The 23,980-nt window shown below is 36.5% G+C and overlaps 1 protein-coding gene across 1 annotated transcript; it reads left to right on the forward strand.

Moving 5' to 3' along the window:
• Positions 1-3,012: 3,012 nt before the first annotated feature.
• LOC123546861 (uncharacterized) lies at positions 3,013-22,810 on the forward strand. Its single transcript, XM_045333474.2, has 2 exons — positions 3,013-3,099; positions 14,500-22,810. Exon 2 carries the CDS (start codon positions 15,636-15,638, stop codon positions 16,776-16,778), a length of 1,143 nt encoding a protein of 380 aa, XP_045189409.1. The 5' UTR covers positions 3,013-3,099; positions 14,500-15,635; the 3' UTR covers positions 16,779-22,810.
• Positions 22,811-23,980: the final 1,170 nt, after the last annotated feature.

The following is a 23,980-nucleotide window of genomic DNA, read 5'->3' on the forward strand; positions in this document are numbered from 1 at the left end:
TGTGGATCACTTTAATCATGGGCAAATATCTCAAAATCAAGCACACGGGCCTATGCATTTTATTTCACCAAATTATATGCCATATATTTATTTACGACTGTGAGAAGTTTCATCAATATCTACATTGTAGAAAAATTTTATTCGCGAAAATGTTATGAAAATTGTGATTTTCCAATGGACTCCCATTATTAAAAAACAAGGAAGAATATCCAACAGGGAAAGCCACGTTCAAAAAACGCAGCCATTCCAAAGACACACACGAACAACTCTCGCACACCACACACAAAACATGGACACAAAAAGGACAAAACAAACAAATACAGGAACACAGTGGGGCACCGCCTTGGAACGGTCAGTGGCAAAACCACCACTGGGGAGTTTAAACCGGTTTATGGTGCACCTAACCTCACTCTTACCCCCACCATGTTACAAAGTCACAAGACAGTGTAAATAAAAGTAATCCCCGCCAGGTGAAACCCTAACATATGTAAAGGCAAAAGAAAGTATGTAATGTAAAACACAATGATGCCCTTGTAAATATAATATAAAAATGCAAGCCTTAAGAACCTAAAACGCATGTACTCACTGCCTTTGCAGAAGACAGAGCAACAAGGGAAACACCCTTAAGGGCCCGACGAAACGGGCCAGAAGACGGAAATCAAAATAGCTCAGTCCTGGTGGGATTTAAGAACTACTAATCATAGAGTCCTCCACCTGATCCGTCAGACACAATCAAAGAGGAAAGCGTAGCGTCCAACTGTAAAAGGGTTGAACACCAAACATGCGGTGTGTCTCAAAACAGTTGGGTCATAACCTCTTTTCATAAATTACTTTACTAAATACAACTGGAAAATTGCCATGACCCATAATCTTACGAAGTTTGTAAACCACATCCCCATAAAAAGCGGGTTTTGATATACCTTCTCGCAGAAGTGATTTTAAATTGCTATTTATTTTAAAATCAAATCTGAATTACGATAGTAAAATTTGGAAAAGTATTTACGTAATTAATAATAACGGTAGCCCTGTTGAAGAAGCTTATTTGTAATAAATAAGTTACGTTCATTGAAATCGTCAACATTAGTACACGCTCTTGCAAACCGGATTAACTGAGAAATATATACCCCATAAGATGTAAAACTTGCGTGAGGTCCTAATTTTTAAAACAGTCTAGCAAAAAATTAAGCACACGATCCTATCTTTTTATTTGCCGAAGGTTCTAAGTATATTCTGAGGTTTTGAAAAATCAGGATTTAATTAAATTCTACATTTTAGAAAATATTTTGATCCGAACGTGCAGAACTACCTTAGCATTGGTCATCAATTTAAATAATCAAGTGAAACTTGACTCTTGATGTAATTGGTGCTTAGCCTAAAGGCTAACGCTCAATGATTAGGATCCAGTGTTTAAGTTTAATTATGCACCTATCAATGTTTTGCCCCAGGGGGTAGTGACGGGCATACACGGATTGACAGAAGGTCGTTCCCAGTACGCGGGAGTTTGACAGACAGACAGACCCGGGAAATAGACTTTGGCCGAATTTTAGATCCCGGGGGTGTGGAAATTTGACGCCGCTGAAATGATAGGGAAGACATCTACGATCGCATGAAAGACGACAGCGATCCGATTCGATTCTTTAAAGAAACAAGAAAAATGGGAGAATTGCAGCTAGACGCGTGTAGGCATGAAGGTAGCAATTCGCTGGATATGCCTTAGTGATCCACTCGAATAGTGCAATTTTCCCGCCTAGTAAAGGCCATTTTCATGCCAAATATAAGCTTTATTGACGCTTGTTTGTGAAGATGAATGGTCTTTTATATTCTTAGGCCCGATACCTATACTCATCAAAGATGCACCCTACTGTTTTGACAAAGGAATAATATTTTCTGAAAGAGGCCACCATTTTATACCTGTATTAAAATATTTTCCAGAGGGAGAGCCCCCTGACACCCCCACCATCAAGAAGGATGTAACCCTTCCATTACCTCAAAATGCACCAGAGGCCACCATATCATGCCTATATTTCAAATATATGTCTAGAGGGGGAACCCCCTGACCCCCTGTAATGAGGGGAGAGCCACCTGACACCCCACCATCAAGAAGGGAGTAACCCTTCCCTTACCTGAAAATGCACCAGAGGCCACAATTTCGTACCTGTATTTAAAGAAATTCCACGAGCACCCCTCCCACCTTACATGGACAGATGCCCCCTCCAATACCTACCCGGGCCGCTCTCAGCGCTATGCACCTCAGTGGTGACGTCTTAATTCGTTCTAGACTGTTGCATTTTTATGTAAATATTTTATTTATAATAAGCTCTCATTTAGATCTGAGGCATATTGAATATAAAATTTAAAATATTTGAATGATATTTGGACACAATAACCCTTTGGGAAAGACCTTCGTGCATTGACCTACATTTTTTTAAAGTTGACCTCTTTATGGGAAACACTGTCGAGTGTCAGCATCTGCCCCTATTAGGCAATGCTCTTCTTTAACTGTAAATATATTAAACGTTCATTGACTTTATTCATTACCAATTTTAACTGAGTTTCCCCAAAAATATAGGAAATGACCGGCCTATATGTTTCAGGTATCACAGTCGGTGCATCAAAGTTTGGAAGGCAGAGGAGGCAGAGACTTTCTCATGTGAAATTTTAAATATACAAATGTAATAAAACTGAATTGGAACTGGCTGACTTATTACCTTGTGAAAAGGCAATAACCTTAGATCTATATAAATTCATTGATGTCCGTTAAAGCCCATCCCCCGGGTCTCTTGATATGCAAAGCATCTCCAGCTGTGGGAATTTTGACAAATTGCCATTGCTCTAGGGTGGGGATTTAGACTCCGAAAATGGAAAAATGTCAAATTCCCCTAGGTTAGCCCACCCTGGGGCAAAACATGATAGGTGCATTACGGTCCATCCGCCCATTGAAGCTAGGATCATCACGGTAGCCTCCCTTTATATCATTGCCGCCATTTGTAATCAAATGATCTACACGATAGCCTCCCTTTTATAAGTTTCAACCACTTGTAAAGAAGAACTCGCTTTCAGTTTCTTAACAACAGGGCACTAGACAACTTTTGAGGACAGGTACCCATACCCTCAGAAAGTGGAATTTTTTGTCGTTTTAATATTAAAAGGGGAAGTTCTTAGCCATATTAGTCCAAATAATTGTACTCGAGAGTTGAATATCGTTAGACTCGTTTTACCTATGCTCGACCAGATTTACAAGTATTTTTCTCGGAACAAATTAAAAACTGACAAGGTTTTGGAAAACGTTTAGTTTCTGAATTGACCTACTTTTATTGGTAAATTTCCACCCAAGCGTTTGGCTGACATTGATCAGGAAAAAATATTGCGCGGTTCATACTATAGGGTGTAAAACACTAAATTTTAAAGTGACATTTTCCTATGCTCGACCAGACCGATTTCTTTTTTCAGAGGTAATTATAAAATCAAACAAACAAATATTTTTATAGTCAAAACTTCATATTTTCTAGTTCTGTTTTCAGATTTTAAAATCAATAAGTTTCAGACTTTCAAACAAGAGATAGAAACACCTACCTGAAAAGCGGGCAAAAGGAACATTGGTAAATGGTGTGTCTGCAGTATCCATCAAGTAATTTAACAAGAAATCGAACAGTTTTAACAATCAAACAAACCTAAAAACTTCAAAAAGTCAAATGTCCATAATCATTTTATCCAACTTGTCTTATGGCGCGGTGAATCTTTTTATCTCAAGCGTCTACATGACGCAACTAATGAGAGCGCCATTTTTGTTTTGACCTTTCGAGAGGTGGGCGTGTTTGTTTACATCTTAAATTTTACTTTCAAGTCGATAGTTTACAGATATAAGCTTATGTCAAATTATCAATAAAGGTTAGAAGACTATAAAATACGTTGTTCCAGTACTCTTCTCAAAGAATTCGGGAAAGACGCATCATTTTCAAGAGGAGATTCACGGTAAGTATTTTCACAGATGCAAAGAATCTGTCGTCTGTAAACAAACAAGCCCCTTAAAGATCTAGATCAAATATGTATGATGTCATACAAGGATGCTGGGAAGGAAATAAATGAACAAAAACCGTCAGTTCAAAGGTTTATTTCAATAAACATGTACATTTATAAATAGTGGTCGAGCACTTGGCTGGTCGAGCATAGGTAAAATGACTCTATATTATTTTGACTTGTCGATATCCGCCTCCGAGTACAAACCAGAAAAGGTAAAGAATGTGAGCACTGTCCTCTTCTTTGCGTAAGTTAAACCCAATGGAATCCGTTGGGCGGGAATTATGTTATAGTAATGCAACGGATAAAAAAAAGAAATACATACATAGAAAGCCTGTAATTTTTCCTTTTCAGTGATGTATATATTACCGAGATTTCTTGAGAAAAATTCAAACTATGGCAGTTAAAAAAATGCCAAGGTTTAACGCGAGTGTACTACATATTGGAAAATGGCCGATCACCGGTAAACACATTAATACACGAAGCGTTTTCATTGGTCACGCCTCCGACCGCCATTACATGAAGACGATTGAAACGTTAGAGGTTTAAATTTTTTACAACAGAAATTCTTGATAAATATGTCCTGTTCTTATGTTTTTTATTTACTATTTATCATTTAAAACAACTGGTAAGCAGTTAGGGCTAAAGAAAAATCGTGACTACTGATAAAGCGTAATTTCAATTGACCACAGTTTCCACCACAGTTTTGATTGTTTCTGGTTGAGACCTCTAGGTAGACAACGTAAAATATCAAAATGTAAAATCGGTCTGCCCGAGGTCTCATTATTTAGACTATTAGCCATACATATGTTGTTACTACTTTTTACACTTATTAATACAGTTTTCAATCATTTCTAACTAAATGTAACTATATTGCCTTCTTTAATAACCTTCCTTATAGGCACTATAATATAATTTGAAAGAGAGTTCATATCTAGTTGTGTCAAACAACCTATTATCAGGGAATTTTGTTCTGAGAAAGGGGAAAAAAACATATTATTTTATGAGAGGGGGCCCATATTCGGCCCCAAAAACGGCCAAACGAGTGCCCTGAACCATGTGCTTTATTACTTGGGTAATATCATTAAATGGATATTAATTGTTAAACCAGAAATATTTCACTGAAGGTAGTCCAAATCCAACAATTTGACGCGATCCTAGGAAATATTGAGATATTTTTTTCTGGCATATGAAAAAAAAAAAAATCTCAATATTTCCTAGGATATCGCATGTAATTTGTTGGAAGTCCAAATATTAAAAGGCGCCCTGTGCAAGTTTAATGTTATTGAACTAGAGCTAACTACCCATATGATATGGGCAGTTAGTTCAGTAGCATTAAACTTGCACAGGGCACCTTTTAATATGGGCAGTTAGTTCATAACATTAAACTTGCACAGGGCGCCTTTTAATATTTGGACGTTCAACATGTCCCTGTGTCATTTAGTTTATTTGAATGACAGCCATTTGCATAGAAAAAATTTCAAACTTATTTTATTGATATTTAATGTAGGAAAACTCTCAAACATGTGATATATTGGTTAACCGTAATTAAAATTGCACCAACAATCACTTCCCGGACGCAATTCACAGACTTCTAGCGTAATTGAATGAAATATCATGAACAATACAACACTGAAAAAATATATAGCAGTGTTCGACATTAACGGTAGCCCGATCGCCAATGGCTACGAAAAATCAGCTCGGGCGACAGAAAATCTGCAGACCGTAGCCCGTTGGGCTATGAAAAATTTCTGAGGAATAAATTTACCAAAAAGATCATTGCAAACGTGGGAGCAAAATAGTTGCTTTGAAGCTTCAAACTTCGCTCAAATCCAATCTCAAAGCGAATTCAAGTCGCCCAAATTTTTTTCTGGATGCGCACTCGCTAATCTTTTGACAATTTGCACCACGTCATAATGTGCGTTGAATACACATACACACTCGCCGATAGCATAATTTAAGCTCCGCCTACTTCAGGTACTTGTGAGATTTTCGCGAGAAGTGTGAAAGCAAATCAAATTATCGGTTTCACCAGAGGCAATTGTAATAGGCCAATCAGCGCCGCGGTTACGTCTTTGACACTTACCATTTAATTGTCAACATGTGCGTGTCGTTTTGTAAAGAAATTGTCAATTACATATGCGATTAATTGGAATTATAGACACAATTATTTGGTATCCATGGTAAAAGAACGACATGTAAAGTATTGAACTTCGTAAAACTAACTTTGATGGATGAATTGATTTGAATACCGGTATGTATTTCTAGGTTTGACACAGTTTACTTTCAGTTTTATTCGAATGAGAAACTGTTCACACAAGTGGTGACTCGGTATAAATGATAAACCCCTTTTATCCTGCATTCATATATTACACGATATAGCAACAAAAAAATCGGCATGTTAGATTCAGCATCTTGAACAGAAAACATTTTTTTTTTAGAATTTTGTATTGAAACAATAATCATTGTGTATGGTAAAATGGTGTAACTTTAGAAAATGAATGGTCATTGAATCAATTCACAGCGTCGACGTTACTAAGAAATATCAAAATTAATGGAGTCTTCCAACTTCTCCCTAAAGTCTCCCCACTTCTCCTTAAATCAGTTTGAGGGAGAATTGACTTCTCCCAAAAAAATAATGGGCCTAGTGAGACCCCTGGTCAGTCTACTGCCACGCTATTTCTTGTCTGCAAAGCTGTTTAGATCTCTTTTCATGACTCTGTGTCTTTGACTTTCTGCACAATTTTGTGAACACTGTTTCAGATTTCGAAATCAATTCTGAAAAACTCATACAAATTTCTGAAATATATCAATTGATATTCACCAACCTACAGCAGTATATTGAAAGAAATTAAATATTACTAGAATGAAAGTCTTGTTCATTCTTGAGCGAAAAATTAGTGGGCCTACGAAAAATTCTGTCGGGCTACAAAAAATTGGAAGTCCATAGCCCCATTGGCTATGGTGTTAAAAAGTTATTTAATGTCACACACTGTATAGAGTCAATTATACATGCTTAGACGAAAGCAAATGCGTTTAACCTATGGCACCATTAAAAACTCTGCGGTCATTATTTAACGCATGGGTACTGCCGAATGCATGAGGCCTTTTAAACTGCTTTGATATGAGCTAATAACTTAATGAAATAACTTTTAATTAAATTAAAACCGATAAATGCTGGTTACACCCTTCGACTATAATCATATGCACACTACGTAGACAATACGTATAATAACGGGCTGCATTTTTAGCTTACCTGTCACATAGTGACAAGGTGAGCTTTTGTGATCACCTTCGTCCGTCGTCAGTCCGTCTGTCCGTGCGTCTCATGCTAGCTCACATTTGCATACTTAGGTGGCTATAGGAACAATAGGTAACTGTACTTTTTCTTTGATGTCATTCATTCCGTAAGGCTTTATGTGGCTATTTTTCTCTTACGTGGCTAAAAGAACAATAGAGAGAACAAAAGAGTAGCCACATAAGTATCCATATGTAGGAACGTGCGTCCGTGCGTCAACAATTTCTTGTCTGCACGATAGTGGTTTCATTTATGATTTTATTTTAACCAAACTTGCACACAACTTGTATCACCATAAGATCTTGGTTCCTTTCTTGAACTGGCCAGATCCCATTACAGGTTCCAGAGTTATGGCCCCTGAAAGGGCCAAAATTAGCTATTTTGACCTTGTCTGCACAATAGCAGCTTTATTTATGACTTGATTTTTACCAAACTGGCACACAACTTGTATCACCATAAGATCTTGGTTCCTTTCTTGAACTGGTCAGATTCCATTATGGGTTCCAGAGTTATGGCCCTGAAAGGGCCAGAAATAGCTATTTTGACCTTGTCTGCACAATAGCAGCTTCATTTATGATTTTATTTTAACCAAACTTGCACACAACTTGTATCACCATATGATCTTGGTTCCTTTCTTAAACTGGCCAGATTTCATTATGGGTTCCATACTGATGGCCCCTGAAATGGCCAGAATTAGCTATCTTGACCTTGTCTGCACAATAGCAGCTTCATTTATGATTTGAATTTTATCAAAATTGCACAAAACTTGTGTCACCATAAGATCTCAGTTCCTTTCTTGAACCGGCCAGATCCCTTAATGGATTCCAGAGTTATGGCCCCTGAAAGGGGCAAAATTAGCTATTTTGACCTTGTCTGCACAATAGCAGCTTCATTTATGATTTCATTTTAACCAAACTTGCAAAAAACTTGTATCACCATATTAAGATCTTGGTTCCTTTGTTGAACTGGCCAGATTCCTTCATGGGTTCCAGAGTTATGGCCCCTTAAAGGTCCAAAATTGGCTATTTTGGCTTTTGCAGCCATATAGAGACTTCATTTATGGTTTAATTTGATACAAACTTCCAAAATATCTTCAACAACAATAAATCTTGGATTCCATGACAAATCAGATCCATTCGTAGGTTCCAGAGTTATTTTATATCTGATTACCTCCGTTGATTGTAATCAAAATGGATTTATATCACTCAGTAAGTACTAATAGGACTTATTTGAAATTTCATTATTGTCATTAGTTGGACAGAGCCAATGAGGGTAGATAGCTATGGACTGATTTTATGTCAAAGTACCTCCCTTTATTTCAAATTAAAATGGGTATATCTCTGTTACTAATGAAGATACTGATCGGAAATTTCATTTATGTCAACAGATTTATTTGGCATATCCTTCTTTTGTTAACTTACAATAATTTTTATTTTTAATTACTTCCCTTTTACGTTACTATAAATAGCTTGTTTTTAGTAACTTTATATTATTGGTCACTTTTCTGTGGTACAACATGGATGGTACCTCCAATTTTTAGGTGTATTTTGACATATCTGTACCTTGTAAGAATTTTTTTTCTATTTGGTTTAATTTCTTCCCTTTGTTGTTCCTGTCCTTTGGACTTAGATAATTTTTCTGAGGACCTTCTTGTCCTCAAGTGCAATGATAACAGGTGAGCGATATAGGGCCATCATGGCCCTGTTGTTATAAAATCCAACCGTGAGAATATTTTTCATCTAAAACCATTCTTTATAATAAAGAAGATTTGACAGTTTCGTGTTGTGTTGCAAAAGTGAATGGATGTAAATTTCACTAAGTGTGGACAGATGTTCGGTACTTTCAGTAAGATAGTATGTTCAGTGGATGTGTAAAATAGGTTTCATTGTCAGTTGTTGGTATTTAGCTATCCCTTTTTAGTCACTTCCACCATGAACTTGTAAAACCTTCCACAAGATATATTTTGCGGAAAGCTGTACGTGGAAATTTAGAACTTCGATAAAACGTTGCACTATTTGAAAAGTATCTCCGCTCGTGTCAAATACTCGTAAGACCAAAATAGTGGATGAAATTTCCATCGCTGCTGACGCTTTACATGCTATAGGTTTAAATGCCGATTATGTCACGAATTGGCCATAAATTCAAATAAAACTTACGTGTATCAAATGGGGATTCAATTCTTCATTGATTTATGAAATTATGTAAAACTTATCATATAATTTCCAAAATTACATATTTTCTGGTGAAATAAACCTATGTATAGTCGTCCGCAGTATTCTCTCATCATTGGTAATTTCGCTTTGATTCCATTAATTTTGCACTGCAGCGTCATCTGGACAATGTTTACAAACAACCTACTTTCATTTTCAGTTCAAATTTTGATCAATTTATCCAATATACTTTCAAAAATGTTGAAATACTTAAATTTCTATCCAATTAAACCCAAATCCCAGGGCTCCAGATAATTTTTTGGCCTATAAGTATTTACTTATCATATTTTTTTCGAATAAGTGAAATGGTAAAATATCAAATTGACTAGGAGTAATTTTACTCCTGAAAATTTGTAAATGTGAAAAAACAACAGAAATCAGTTTTATAACATATTTATTGGATGTAACACCCATGAATTTGTTTGAAGTTCAGTTTCAATGCAACATTAAAGTTTTTGCCTCTTTTTTCTTCCTTGGCATGATTTTTGTTGGTTTAAAGAATGCGTAGTGTTTGTTCACTTTTATACATTCTTAGAAAGTTGATTACGCACGGGAAGTTGATATTTTAAATCGACACCGCTTTAAAATACACTACCGTACCAGCAATATTAATTCCCAACTATTTGATTAAGCACTCATTGAATGTATAATATAGTTTAACCTAGGTTTGCAGAGTACCATTGAATGCGTGTGTACGTTCAATGTGGGAGAATTAATGCCGACCATGCATTGTTACATAAAATGATAAAGCATCCAGACGATTCAGATTTTGTTTACGCTAGTAAAAAGTGATTGTGTGCGTTTCTGTAATTTCATATACGTTTTTATACGCTTAAAAATTATCAGACATGCGTATATGCATTATTTCAAAGCGTAATTTACGCTAATAGGCATCATATCTGGAGCCCTGAAATCCTGTATTTCTCACTTGTTAACATCGTTTTCGCCAATGCTTTGTTTATGTCATCTGTTATAAATAGGCCCGATTCGGATAAACGACGATCCCACAATGCCCCACTTCCCGCCTTTGTACCATAATTTCCGAGACGGACTGGATTTAGTGGTCACATGCCATCAAATTACGCAAATTACTGCCAAAATGAGTAAATTGTCAAGTACTGGGTGTGGAACATTTCACATAAATTTACCAATATTGTTATAATTGAACTAGACACAGTATTCCTTAGTGTAATTATCCCCCCTTTTTACTTAGAATTTCAGGTTAAAGTTTAGGGCCACTTTCACCCTATCTCAGTTATTACTAAATGGATTTGATTCAAACTTTAAATAGTTATTCCACATCATATGACACAAGGTCCATAACTCTTGACACTAATATTTCATGAATTATGCCCCCTTTTAACCTAGAATTTAAGGTTAATTTTGATGCATTTTCACTTCTAATATCTCTGTTATTACAGAAAGGATTGGATTCAAATTTAAACTAGTTGTTCCACATCATCATGCACATAATTTGACACAAGGATCATAAATTTCACACTACTATTTCATGGATTATCCACCCTTTTTACTTAGAATTTCAGGTAAAAGTTTTTGTGCACTTTCACTCTATTTCAGTTATTACTAAATAGATTTGATCAAACTTAAAATAGTTGTTCCACAGCATTACCCACATCATTTGACACAAGGGCCATTACTTTGGGACCATAATTTGTTTCTGTTTTAGTTACCCCCATTTTTACTTTAAATTTCTAGTTGTTCCACATCATCATGCACATCATTTGACACAAGGATCATGACTCGCACATAATATTTTATGGATAATCCCCACTTTTTTCTTAGAATTTCATGTTAAAGTTTTGGTGCACTTTCACGCTATCTCTATTATTACTAAATGAATTTGATTCAAACTTAAAATAGTTGTTCCACATCATCACGCACATCCTAACTTAAGGGCCATAACTCTGGCACCAATATTTCATGAATTATTCCCCCTTTAATACTTAGAATTTCAGTTTGATTTTTATGATTTTTCACCATATGTCTGTTGTTATTAAATGGATTTGATTCAAACTTAAAATGGTTGTTCAATATCATCATCCACACCATATGACACAAGGTCTGTTATGCTGGCATCAATACTTAGTATGTTTTGAGTTATGCCCTCTTTTTACTTAGATTTTCAGGTTCAAGTTGTGATGCACTTTTGTTCCGCCTCAGTTATTACTAAATAAATTTGATTCAGACTTTAAAAAAGCTATTCCACATTATAAGACACATGATATGACACATTGTGCATTACTTTTGCAGAAATTTTCCATGAATTAAGATCCCTTAATACCTATTTAATGTGTTGATACCCTTTATTCCTATCTCTGTTATTACTTGATACTTTTGACATAGACTTTCGCTTTTGTCCAATATCTTAATCCACATTGGAGTCTTTAAACACTCCAGTGACAGCTTCATCTTCCTCAGATGTGCCCAGTTTCACTATCCAGCATCGAAATAGTCGAGCGCGCAGTCTCCTGTGACAGCTGTTGTTTCATATCCAGTTTGCAAAATTTAACGTTGTCACATTTCTTGTGCCCAAAATATATTCAGAGTGTACTTATCACCTTGATGATACTGATACCTCAGTGGATGAGTGGTTAAGGTCACTGACTTCAGACCACTTGCCCCACACTGATATTGGTCCAAGCCTCACTTGGGATGAAGAATTCTTCATGTTAGAAAGCCATCCTGCTGGCTTAAGCAATGTTGACTCGTTGGTTCTACTCAGGTGCCTGCCCATAATGAAATAATGCCCAAAGGGGCACCTGGGATCTTCTTCCACTATGAAAAGCTGGAAGTCGCCATATGACCTATAAGTATGTCGGTGTGACGTTAAACCCAACAAAAAACTTCTGATACCTCATTGTTATGTTTGTTAAAGATTAAGACTTTTAGCACACAGTGTTCTTATGCAATGATAAAAGAATGGCAAATTTATAATCATAGTGCAGTGCTCCAGCTAGGATTCAAAAAGGGCAGGGTGCTGGCACTGAAAAGGGCACTATTAGGGGGGTCCTGGGACTTGCTCCCCCTCCTTCTTTTCATCCTATAGCATTTTGGCAAATGCAGAGGTCGTTTCTGGTGAAGGATTGATATAGATAGCACTTTAAAATTCACATTATTCACGCATAATGACATTCTTTAAGACAAATAGTATATGCATGTATGAGGATGACAACCCCCTTTTTGGTACGCAGTATTCAGCACATTGAAAATTATATGCATTCTGTAAGATGTTATGACAATACCAATTAAGTTTTATCGCAGTATTTACGCCAGTCACATTTAAATTCACCAAATACGAACATGTCGGTCATCTACCTTGAGTCTGTGGTAAATACGCTATAGCATCATATGACTTGTGTCAATAGATGACACATGAAGCGGTAGCTCGCTCTCTGTGTAATGTCGCATTGTGACTGTACTCTTTCAGCGTCAACTTCTAAAATTCTACTATATGAAGGATTAAAAGAATTATGATGGTAAAGTTATAATTATGTTACTGATAATATATAGCATTATTATTATCATTATTACATTCTTTATGAAAATCTATTGATATGAATACAACTGTTTACATAGTATGCGAAAGCGTTCGGATTAAGGTCAATGTTTTGGGTCTATAACTTAATGAAAATGGTCATGCGATAAACATGTAATTTCGAAGCCAGTTGAATGAAAATAAGAATATATTTCTGTAACTGTTTGACACTGTACATCATTTATGTACAATTTGTATTTCAAACATTCGACATAGTTAGCTAGATCATCATTATGAGCGTACACAGACCCTTTAAAAGTAACATCTAGTTAGAATAAGAAATATCACACTAAAAAGTTATCACTGGAACTCAAAAACACATACCATACATTATATAACCACAATACTGTGCCTTGGATAAATATCTTACGTTAGAACATGATTAACACCCTTTGTAAATAATACAATTAGCTAAAATTTATCGTAACATAGCTCAAGAAACACCCTGGCAGTAACAAAAGTTATCATAAGAACTCTGTGACATCTTCAGAGTTATCACCTGAACTCCGTAACATTTGAAAAATCGGGCATAAAATTGTTAGATAGTGGTTTATGTTTGCAACTTTGCACTAAAATTAGGCTATTGCGTGTGATGAGGATAAAGAATGTGATTGAGTAGATTAACATGTATGAATAAGCAAATTATTTCGATATTTTACTCAAAATGTCTTGATTTCAAAGAAGTGGCGCTGATAATAAGACTAAACAGTTTTTTCTGACGCATAACACAAAACATTAGGCAACCTTGATCATCAAACTTTAGTTTTACACCCCATTCTCTCTTTTTAAAGATAAATAATTACCATTTTGTCTACCGATTCCTTGTTTTGTCGTACAGACGTCAGAAGAACTCTGTAACGTTTTCCAGGAACTCCGTAACAGTTATCAGAAGAAAACATGACAGGTTATCAGAAGAACTCCGTCCTTCGTGTAACACTTCCTCCCCCGTGTTTTATACGCCGCGTAACGCCTGAAGCGGGGTGTCCGTCAGTCCGTTAGCAATTTCGTGTCAGCTCTGTAACTCTTGAACCGCTTGGAGACTTTCAAAGAAACTTGACACAAGTCATACGTTCACCACATCGAGATGATGTGCAGAGCGCATGTTTTGGATGTCTCGCTTCAAGGTCAAGGTCACACTTACGGGGCAAAAGTCATATGACTTTGTTTCATGTCCGCTCTGTAAGTCTTGAACTGCTTGAAAGATTTTAAAGACACTTGGCACAATTGTTCACCACATCGAGACGAGACGACATGCAGAGCGCATGTTTCTGATGGCTCGTTTTAAGGTCATACCTTCGGGCATATATTTCTCCGCATTGCGGTGCTCTTGTTTTATATTAAAGTACGTTAACAATATCCAGTTGTGTGTATCCTTTTTAATATTTAGTTTAACAGCTGCCTAATATTTGTATTTTCAGAACAAAATGTTCATCTTGCACAGTATTAGAATTTACAACCAACTTCTAAATTCTGGAACTTCTGAATAGCCCGCCATTCCAGATTGAAGAGTCAATCTCCGTTCGACCGCTTTGCTCAGGATACCAGATTGAAGAAATTTTCACCAATCCAAAGTGAAGAATCGCTTACCTTCAAAAGTTTACAATTTTTTACTTTAAAAATCTGAAATTAAGAACACCAGTTTTAGTGAAAATTCGAAAGTTAAGAACAGCTTTACTTCAGCAGTGGAGAATGACTTAAATCCACGGTCACCGTGATGAATTATTTGCCATTTTTTATGAAGTAGTACAACCCACAGTGTCAGATTGCTTTCCACTGTTTGAAGAATCGCTAGCCATTACAGGATGAAGAATCACCTACCTTAAAAACTGGGGAAAAAGTTTCCTCCTGCAATGAAGAATAGGTTGCCACTGATTGTGTAAACTGTTGTTTAGAAGCTCAGGTCAGAGTGAAGAATTGCGTATCAACGTAGTGTGAAGAACTGCTTACAACGAAGAAATAGTAATTACCATTTAGTGTAAAAATTCTGAAATTCAGGAGTGAAAAAGTGCTAAACTTTGATAAAAGAGAATGCAGTGAAAAACTGATAATGACTTCAGAGAGGAATTGTGATCATCCACAGTGAAAAATAGCTAACCATTTCAGTGAACAAGAGGGAATCGTTAACAGGCTATTGTAAAGAACTGTTTTTTTCTCTACTTGAGAAGGGTTACTCAGTGACCACATTAAGTTGCTCAATACTATAATACGAAAAATTCTATCTACTCCAGAGCCAAAAGATCTGGTTATACACAGTGAAGAATTGATTATATATTGTCTACTACCATTAACTGGAAAACTTTTTTTCTGCAGTCTTAGGGAAAAATAGCTTACAGAAGTTTCCAGTAGGAAGAAGCTACATAAGTTTGAAACATATTTAATACAGATTATTGTGCCCAGCTGCCAAAGAATTTAATATAGATGAAAGCAAAACCTTATATTTAATTCCACTGTGTTTCTGAATCATTGAAATACAAGGGTAGACTTGGGAGTAAAACATCATTTATGGTAGACATTACCAGAATATAATACAAAATTGTTGTATTTAATCAGAGTTATGAATGAAACTAATATCACTGCAAGTATGTGCAGGAGAAGTGTCCGCCTTCGACAGTCGAAAGGGAAGTCTGAGAGTTATTCAGATGATGGTTTACATGGAATGCAGGCATTACTTATGCAGTGTCCAAATGAAACTTTAGAAAAAAGTGATGTTAAAAAAGAATTCAAAGTGGTTGAAAAAGGTACTAAGACAAAAAGAAAAGGTAATCAGTGTGAAAATGACACCAAAAAAAGATTACTTGCTAAAGTTATTGAAAGAAGTAACAAAATACACAGCATTGATATAAACAAGAATAAAACTTCTGGTAAAAGTAAGTTGAAATCAAAGAAAAGTTCTGGAAAGAAAAAGAAAGGAATGAAAGAAAAGATAATATCAGATAAACTTGTTGAACTGGATAATGTTATATACATACTTGATGATAGAAAAAAGGAATTAGATAAGTCTTTTTTGCAGACGCTTGATACAATAACAATGATTTCAAATGACGACAATGAAGATGATGATGTAGATGTTGATTACACAACAGTTGATGTCAGTGTCCAAACAGATGCTGATGACGTTTCTCTTACACCGCCAGTTAAAAGAAATGTTTATGTTTCAGTGGAGAATGGTATGGTAAAATCAGAATTTTATCAGCCAATTTGTTCAGGTACCAGAAAATCCTTCCCTAATAAGTTTGACTTTCTGAATGTTGGTGATATTATATCACCAACGACATCAGCATGTAAACAGAATACGTCTGTAGACAACACAGATAAAGATGACAAGACTGAAAATAAGTCTTCAAATTTCCTATTCATACGGCATTTGAAAGATACAATGACATGTATTAAAAGCGAAACTGGTGAAGTAACACCAGTAACATTTGTAGCAAATCTTACTCAGGTTGCTAAAAGAGCTACAAAAACTGATACTGTTAATCAAATTGACTCTGAAAATTCCATGAAATCCATGTTGCCATTGAACAGTATTTATACAAAATATCAAGCACATTCCTCTGCAGAAATGTGTGGTCAGATTAGTGATGGTAGAATTGTTTTGCCTAGGATTGATGACAAATGTATTTTTACCAATATTTCTAACTGCTTAATGTGCAGACAACAGATGAAAAACTTGGTTGGAATACGGACTGACATGTAAAATTAATGAACATTTGACTTTGTTTGCTCAGGTTTTTTCAGCATGACAATTTATGTTTGAGAGATATTATTTTGTAAATTAAGTCCATTCAGGCAAATGTATTGGTTGAGGAGATATGGAAGAAATTTTCAGAGCTTAACATATTAAACCATTTGTCTTAAACTTAGAAGAAGAAAAATAGAGACTACATAAAGGCGTGTACCCTTTTAACAGTTTATTCTTACATGTACAATATATATGTCTGATTATTAGTAATGCCTCCCTTTGAGAAGAAGGGGTATATTGTTTGATTCATGTCGGTTGATCAAATGTCTGTCCAATAGTAGTTTTAAAGTCAGTAATCCAAATCTGATTCAGTAATTCTTTCTAATCCTTTCCGATTAAGCCCACCCGCTTAGCTCAATACGGAGAGCGCAGATCTACGGACCTCGTGGTCGTGAGTTCGATCCCCGGGCGGGGCATATGTTCTCTGTGACGATTTGATGAAAGACATTGTGTCTGAAATCATTCGTCCTCCAACTCTGATTCATATGGGGAAGTTGGCAGTTACTTGCGGAGAACAGGTTTGTACTGGTACAGAATCCAGGAGCACTGGTTAGATTAACATAACTGAAATACTGTTGAAAACGGCGTTAAACCCAAAACAAACAAACAAACCTTTTCGATTAATAACAGGAGGTGAAAGGTCAATGTGATTTTGCAAGGCTGGAGCCAGTCAGGCCCCATATTCACAAAACATTTTCAGTCTCGGCTGAGTTTGATAACAAAACTTCATTTGTCATTTATATCTAAATAGCATGTTTAAAACTAAAGTTTGAGTTAATAAACTGTTTTCAAGTGGCTATTCAGTACCGGTAGTCTGTCTCAGTTGGAAATAAATCTTGCAGTTTTAGCAAAATTGATACCAAAATTTCAAAATCAAAATCAGCCGAGACCGAAAAATGTTTTGTGAACACGGGGTCAGATTTTTATCGAGTTTTCTTACTGTATAGTGTGTAAGAAGCAGTTGAAGGGCATACGAATGCTTATGCCAGTAGCTGTTAAACTTGGAAAGATGATTGCTTGTTGTCAGAAAATGACCTACATGTATATATAGTCATGGTATCAGTATGTAAATGCCACAAATAATCTCAGGACTGAAAAATGCTTATTATTTATTCTAGGCGGATGATTTTTTTACAGAACCAAACTACATTATTTATTATGCTTTCTTTATGGTCCATGAAGTAAATGTCAAGGTCACAGTGACATTGAAAATGAACACCCCTTGTCTGATCAGAACAGTTGAGCTATATTAAGATTAGGATCATTATGTTAAAGGTTTAGGTCTTGGTCAGATACTAGAGAATGCTTTAGCCTAGAGCAACGGAACTCTTAGAAAATGGTACATTGTATCCTGTAGTCAGAAAATAAGGTCTGCATTTTATGCCCCACGTGACACATGTGTATTATGGAATTATAAGTTGTCCGCTCACTACATTCAATGTCCAGAGTATTTGTGGCATGATATCCCAGCCAATTTTGATAACCATCGGGATCGTCCTATTAGTTTATAGTTTATACTAATGTGTTTTAGCTCGATTGTGATGAAAGCTTCAAGCTTATTGTAACCACTCTTGGGTCCGCTTCCTGAGAAGTCATGGTCGTGACCCCAGTGGGGCTTGAACCCACGACCCCTGGATTAAGCGACCGACACCTTATCCATCTGACCACCGCTCCCGCTGGAATGTCCTATTGGCTCTGAAGTTGTGGCCCATTTTCTTCTTAAGTGGTATGGAGAAAGTGAAAGTCACGGCCCTTATTGCAACTGACTTAATTGCGGCATTTGACACTGTCGACCACTGTGGTGTCTGTGAAAACAGCTCTCCTACTTAAGGCCTCGTACTTGTTGTAAGGTTAATATCAACATTTCATATTCATCAGACCGCCAGCTTGAATGTCTTGGCAGTTGCCTTGCTCCACGGCTCTTTCTCACTGATGTGGGAACTCGTATTTGAAGTCATTCCCAAATCCATATCAAAGTACGGTTTTGCTGATGACTATTTAGCAAATTAAAGCTTTCATCCAACATCTGCTTCCGTAGAATTAAAGCGGCGATTGGGGACCTCGAACGGTGCGCAGCTACAACCAATGACTGGATAAATAGAAACAAAGTGAAAATGCACACTTCAAAAACTAAATTTATTATGCTAATGGTAGCAGACCTCGAACAGATGTTTTACAAATTCGATTAACATTGCTGGATATGATACCAAACGTGAAAACACAATTAGATATCTTGGTGCATGTGATGAAACCTTGAACCTTATTAAAGATCATGTAAATCGCAAATGTCGTACAGCCATGTTGAATTACCTACGAATTAAGAACATCCGAAAACATTTAACCGAAGCAGCCACTGAAAGTTTAGTTTTGCCTCTAGTTATTTCACAGCTAGATTACTGCATTGTCATACTGTATGGTGTAGCTAACGGTGAGGTGCCTAAGATTCAACGAATTCAAAACATGTGTGCAAAACTTGCCCTTAACAAAATTTGACAGTTCTAATCAAGCATTGTATGACTGACTTCATCTCAGTGTTGTTATATATTCTGGTCCTTCGGGATCATTGATTTCAACTCATTTAGATTTGATGATTGAACACTGCTTAAGCCGGTGCTAGGGGGCGTGGGCAGTGTTGCATTTTCCATTACTGCTCATGAACAGACTCAATCAAACCGAGTCTGCAATTTTCACCATTTGCCTTGTCCTTGGTGATTCCGAGGGATCTACTTTTCAAATTGTATTTACATTGGTTGCCGATGAAAGCAGGGTTGAGTTTAAGATACTTTCTTTCATGTATAGCTGTCACATTGCAAGAAGACCTATGTATTTAACAGAACTGCTTACAGAGTATGCTCCTAGTAGACAAGGTTTGAGATCGTCAGAAAATTCTGAATGCCGTTATGTTGTTCCATACAATAAGTGCAAAACATTTAATGGCAGAAGTTTCTGTACTATTGGTCCAAAACTGGAATGTACTGCCGTTAGAATTACGAAAAAGTAAATCACTTGATATATTCAAAAACATTCTTAAGGCACTGTATTTTAGAGACTTCATGGCATTGTTTTATTTTTAGCTCACCTGTCACAAAGTGACAAGGTGAGCTTTTGTGATCGCGCGGCGTCCGTCGTCCGTCCGTGCGTCCGTCCGTCCGTAAACGTTCGCTTGTGACCACTCTAGAGGTCACATTTTTTGCGGGATCTTTATGAAAGTTGGTCAAAATGTTCATCTTGATGATATCTAGGTCAAGTTCGAAACTGGGTCACGTGCCGTCAAAAACTAGGTCAGTAGGTCTAAAAATAGGAAAACCTTGTGACCTCTCTAGAGGCCATATATTTCACAAGATCTTCATGAAAATTGGTCAGAATGTTCACCTTGATGATATCTAGGTCAAGTTCGAAACTGGGTCACGTGCCGTCAAAAACTAGGTCAGTAGGTCTAAAAATAGAAAAACCTTGTGACCTCTCTAGAGGCCATATATTTCAAAAGATCTTCATGAAAATTGGTCAGAACGTTCACCTTGATGATATTTAGGTCAAGTTCGAAACTGGATTACGTGACTTTAAAAACTAGGTCAGTAGGTCAAATAATAGAAAAACCTTGTGACCTCTCTAAAGGCCATATTTTTCATGGGATCTGTATGAAAGTTGGTCTGAATGTTCATCTTGGTGATATCTAGGTCAAGTTCGAAACTGGGTCACGTGCGGTCAAAAACTATGTCAGTAGGTCTAAAAATAGAAAAACCTTGTGACCTCTCTAGAGGCCATATATTTCATGAGATCTTCATGAAAATTGGTCAGAATGTTCACCTTGATGATATCTAGGCCAAGTTAGAAAGTGGGTCACGTGCCATCAAAAACTAGGTCAGTAGGTCAAATAATAGAAAAACCTTGTGACCTCTCTAGAGTACATATTTTTCATTGGATCTGTATGAAAGTTGGTCTGAATGTTCATCTTGATGATATCTAGGTCAGGTTTGAAAGTGGGTCACGTGCCGTCAAAAACTAGGTCAGTAGGTCAAATAATAGAAAAACCTTGTGACCTCTCTAGAGGCCATATTTTTCATGGGATCTGTATGAAAGTTGGTCTGAATGTTCATCTTGATGATATCTAGGTCGAGTTCGAAACAGGGCCATGTGCGGTCAAAAACTAGGTCAGTAGGTCTATAAATAGAAAAACCTTGTGACCTCTCTAGAGGCCATACTTGTGAATAGATCTCTATAAAAATTGGTCAGAATGTTCATCTTGATAGTATCTAGGTCAGGTTCGAAAGTGGGTCACGTGCCTTAAAAAACTAGGTCAGTAGGTCAAATAATGAAAAAACGTTGTGACCTCTCTAGAGGCCATACTTTTCATGGGATCTGTATGAAAATTGGTCTGAATGTTCATCTTGATGATATCTAGGTCAAGTTTGAAACTGGGTCAACTGCGGTAAAAAACTAGGTCAGTAGGTCTATAATTATTAAAATCTTTTGACCTCTCTAGAGGCCATATTTTTCATGAGATCTACATGAAAATTAGTGAGAATGTTCACCTTGATGATATCTAGGTAAAGTTCAAAACAGGGTCACGTACCTTTGAAAACTAGGTCAATAGGTCAAATAATAGAAAAACCTTGTGACCTCTCTAGAGACCATATTTTTCAATGGATCTTCATGAAAATTGGTCAGAATTTTTATCTTGATAATATCTAGGTCAAGTTCAAAACTGGGTCACATGAGCTCATAAACTAGGTCACTATGTCATATAATAGAAAAAACGACGTCATACTCAAAACTGGGTCATGTGGGTAGAGGTGAGCGATTCAGGACCATCATGGTCCTCTTGTTTTATTATTGTTGTGTATGCGAAAACAGCCGGTGTTAGTTTTTAATTTTATTTGAATTTTCACATTTCATCATTAATATTTTAAGGTTTGTTTAAATTGAATATGTCATTGTATAGCAATAGGCGTTTAATGAAATAAATCAGTTTTAGTTAGGCCCTTGAATTACTTAATATAGTGAAAACTGGCAGTGTCCAAGTACTAGTGCATTTTTAAAAAAAACTAAACCAGATTTACACATAATTCTTATTCCTATATAAAACTTAGCTTGGATTAGTATATCCTGATTTATTGCCGTTGAATTCATCGAAAGTACGAAAGTACACAGTACCATCCCAATTTTATATATGTATATGAATATATATATATCTCTCTCTCTCTCTCTCTCTCCTCTCTCTGTGTAACATCTAAAATCTAATCTCATCAACAGGCACTGCCATAGTGTTTATGTCGTAACATTCAAATTTTTACACACTTGTTTTGATAGGTATCTCAAGAGCTATTGCCCTTGAATTAGTAAAACAAAATGAGGAAGTTTACAAATGATTTGTAAAAGAAGTAGAGTATTTTCAGTCTTGATGTGACAGGCATGTATATTGTATCAGTCTGACATACTCTTGTTTAATTATCATTAGTTCAAAGGCCTATGTCACCGCAATGATAATACATTGTGTAAAAGATCCTTCAGAGGCATAGAATGACATCAAGCAAAATAATAACGGAGTCTGTTCAAATGAGGTGGTGGAAAGTGATACAACTCTCACGCCTCAGAACACTAAAGTACCAGTTCCCTTCGATGGGCCATACCAGTTGTTTTAAGCTTGACCATATCCTTACCGTAGCCGTAGCGTTTGATGGCTCTTTCACGCTTCCGTAGAATCAACATTTATTATACGAAATTTATTTCGAAAATATTTCTGAAATGTCCAGTTCTGCATTTCTCAAATACGGAAATATCTGACATCCAAGGCGACGTTAAAAAGAACCTTCTGAACGATACCGTTCCTCTGTCATGGACCCCAGTGGGATTTGTGTTTCTTCCGAGTGCAAATATTTTTTCGTAGATGAAAAGCTGACATCATGCTAAAACCAAGTTATTTTCAAATCGTAAGGAAGTGCTGAAAATTGACTCCCCATCAAAAAAAAAAAAAAAAAAAAAACAAATCCACGCGCATACATTTATACGGGGTGACCCCTGCGAATGAACCCTGCCTATAGACCAATGCAAATGCGTCTTTCATTTTTAAAGTTAGTTTACTTTCATTTTCTTTACTTCCGGGAAAAGATGGAGGTCATATGACATTATTTTCTGTGTTGTCAAAAAAACCGCCCGCTTAGCTCAGTAGGTAGAGCGTCGGTCTACGGATCGCGGGGTCGTGAGTTCGATCCTCGGGCGGGGCGTATGTTCTCCGTGACTATTTGATAAACGACATTGTGTCTGCAATCATTAGTCCTCCACCTCTGATAATTCATGTGGGGAAGTTGGCTGTTACTTGCGGAGAACAGGTTTGTACTGGTACAGAATCCAGGAACACTGGTTAGGTTAACTGCCTGCCGTTACATGACTGAAATACTGTTGAAAAACGGCGTTAAACCCAACACAAACAAACAAACAAACAAAAACATGCCTATGCCAGGCGAGATAGTATAGAAATGTGCCAGCCCTCCTAAGGTTATGGAGTGTATGGAGATTATCCTATGTCTTTGAATCAGCGTGCTTGTCCAGATGCTTTGTTAAGATGTGGACTTTAACATTTTTGTTTGCTGTTACTAAATGGCTTGGCTTCAAACATCACCCACATCGTACCACATGAGGTCCGTAAAAAATGGTACCAATATTTCATGCCATTTATTTTATGCCTTATTTTTACTTAGAATCGATATGTAATTTAACTCTGTTATTTCTAAGTGGATTAAATTCAGACTTAAAACAGTTCTTTCTCATCTTCATCCACACCATATGACATAAACACTATAGCTCAGGTAAAATATTTCACGACTTATTCCCAATATTTAACTTAGAATTCCATTTTAAAGTGTTGATGCATTTTTATACGCCCGTCTCTGAAAGAGTTGTGGGCGGTCGGAGTCCAGAGCATGTCCGCTCTCTGAGTCGAACAGTTTTCATCGGATTTCACCAAACTTGCTAATAATGTTTCTGGACAATCTCGGCCAAGTTTGATAACCAGCCAAATCGTCTTAGGCACTCTTCGATTATGGCCCTTGAATTACTCGAAAAACATCGAATTAAGCCTTGACCCTTCTCTAAGTCAAACAGTTTTTATCCGATCTTGCTGACACTATTTGTGGACATAATATCCCCGCTTAGTTCGA

Source organism: Mercenaria mercenaria, chromosome 9 (genome assembly GCF_021730395.1).
Source record: "Mercenaria mercenaria strain notata chromosome 9, MADL_Memer_1, whole genome shotgun sequence".
NCBI classification, from domain to species: domain Eukaryota; kingdom Metazoa; phylum Mollusca; class Bivalvia; order Venerida; family Veneridae; genus Mercenaria; species Mercenaria mercenaria.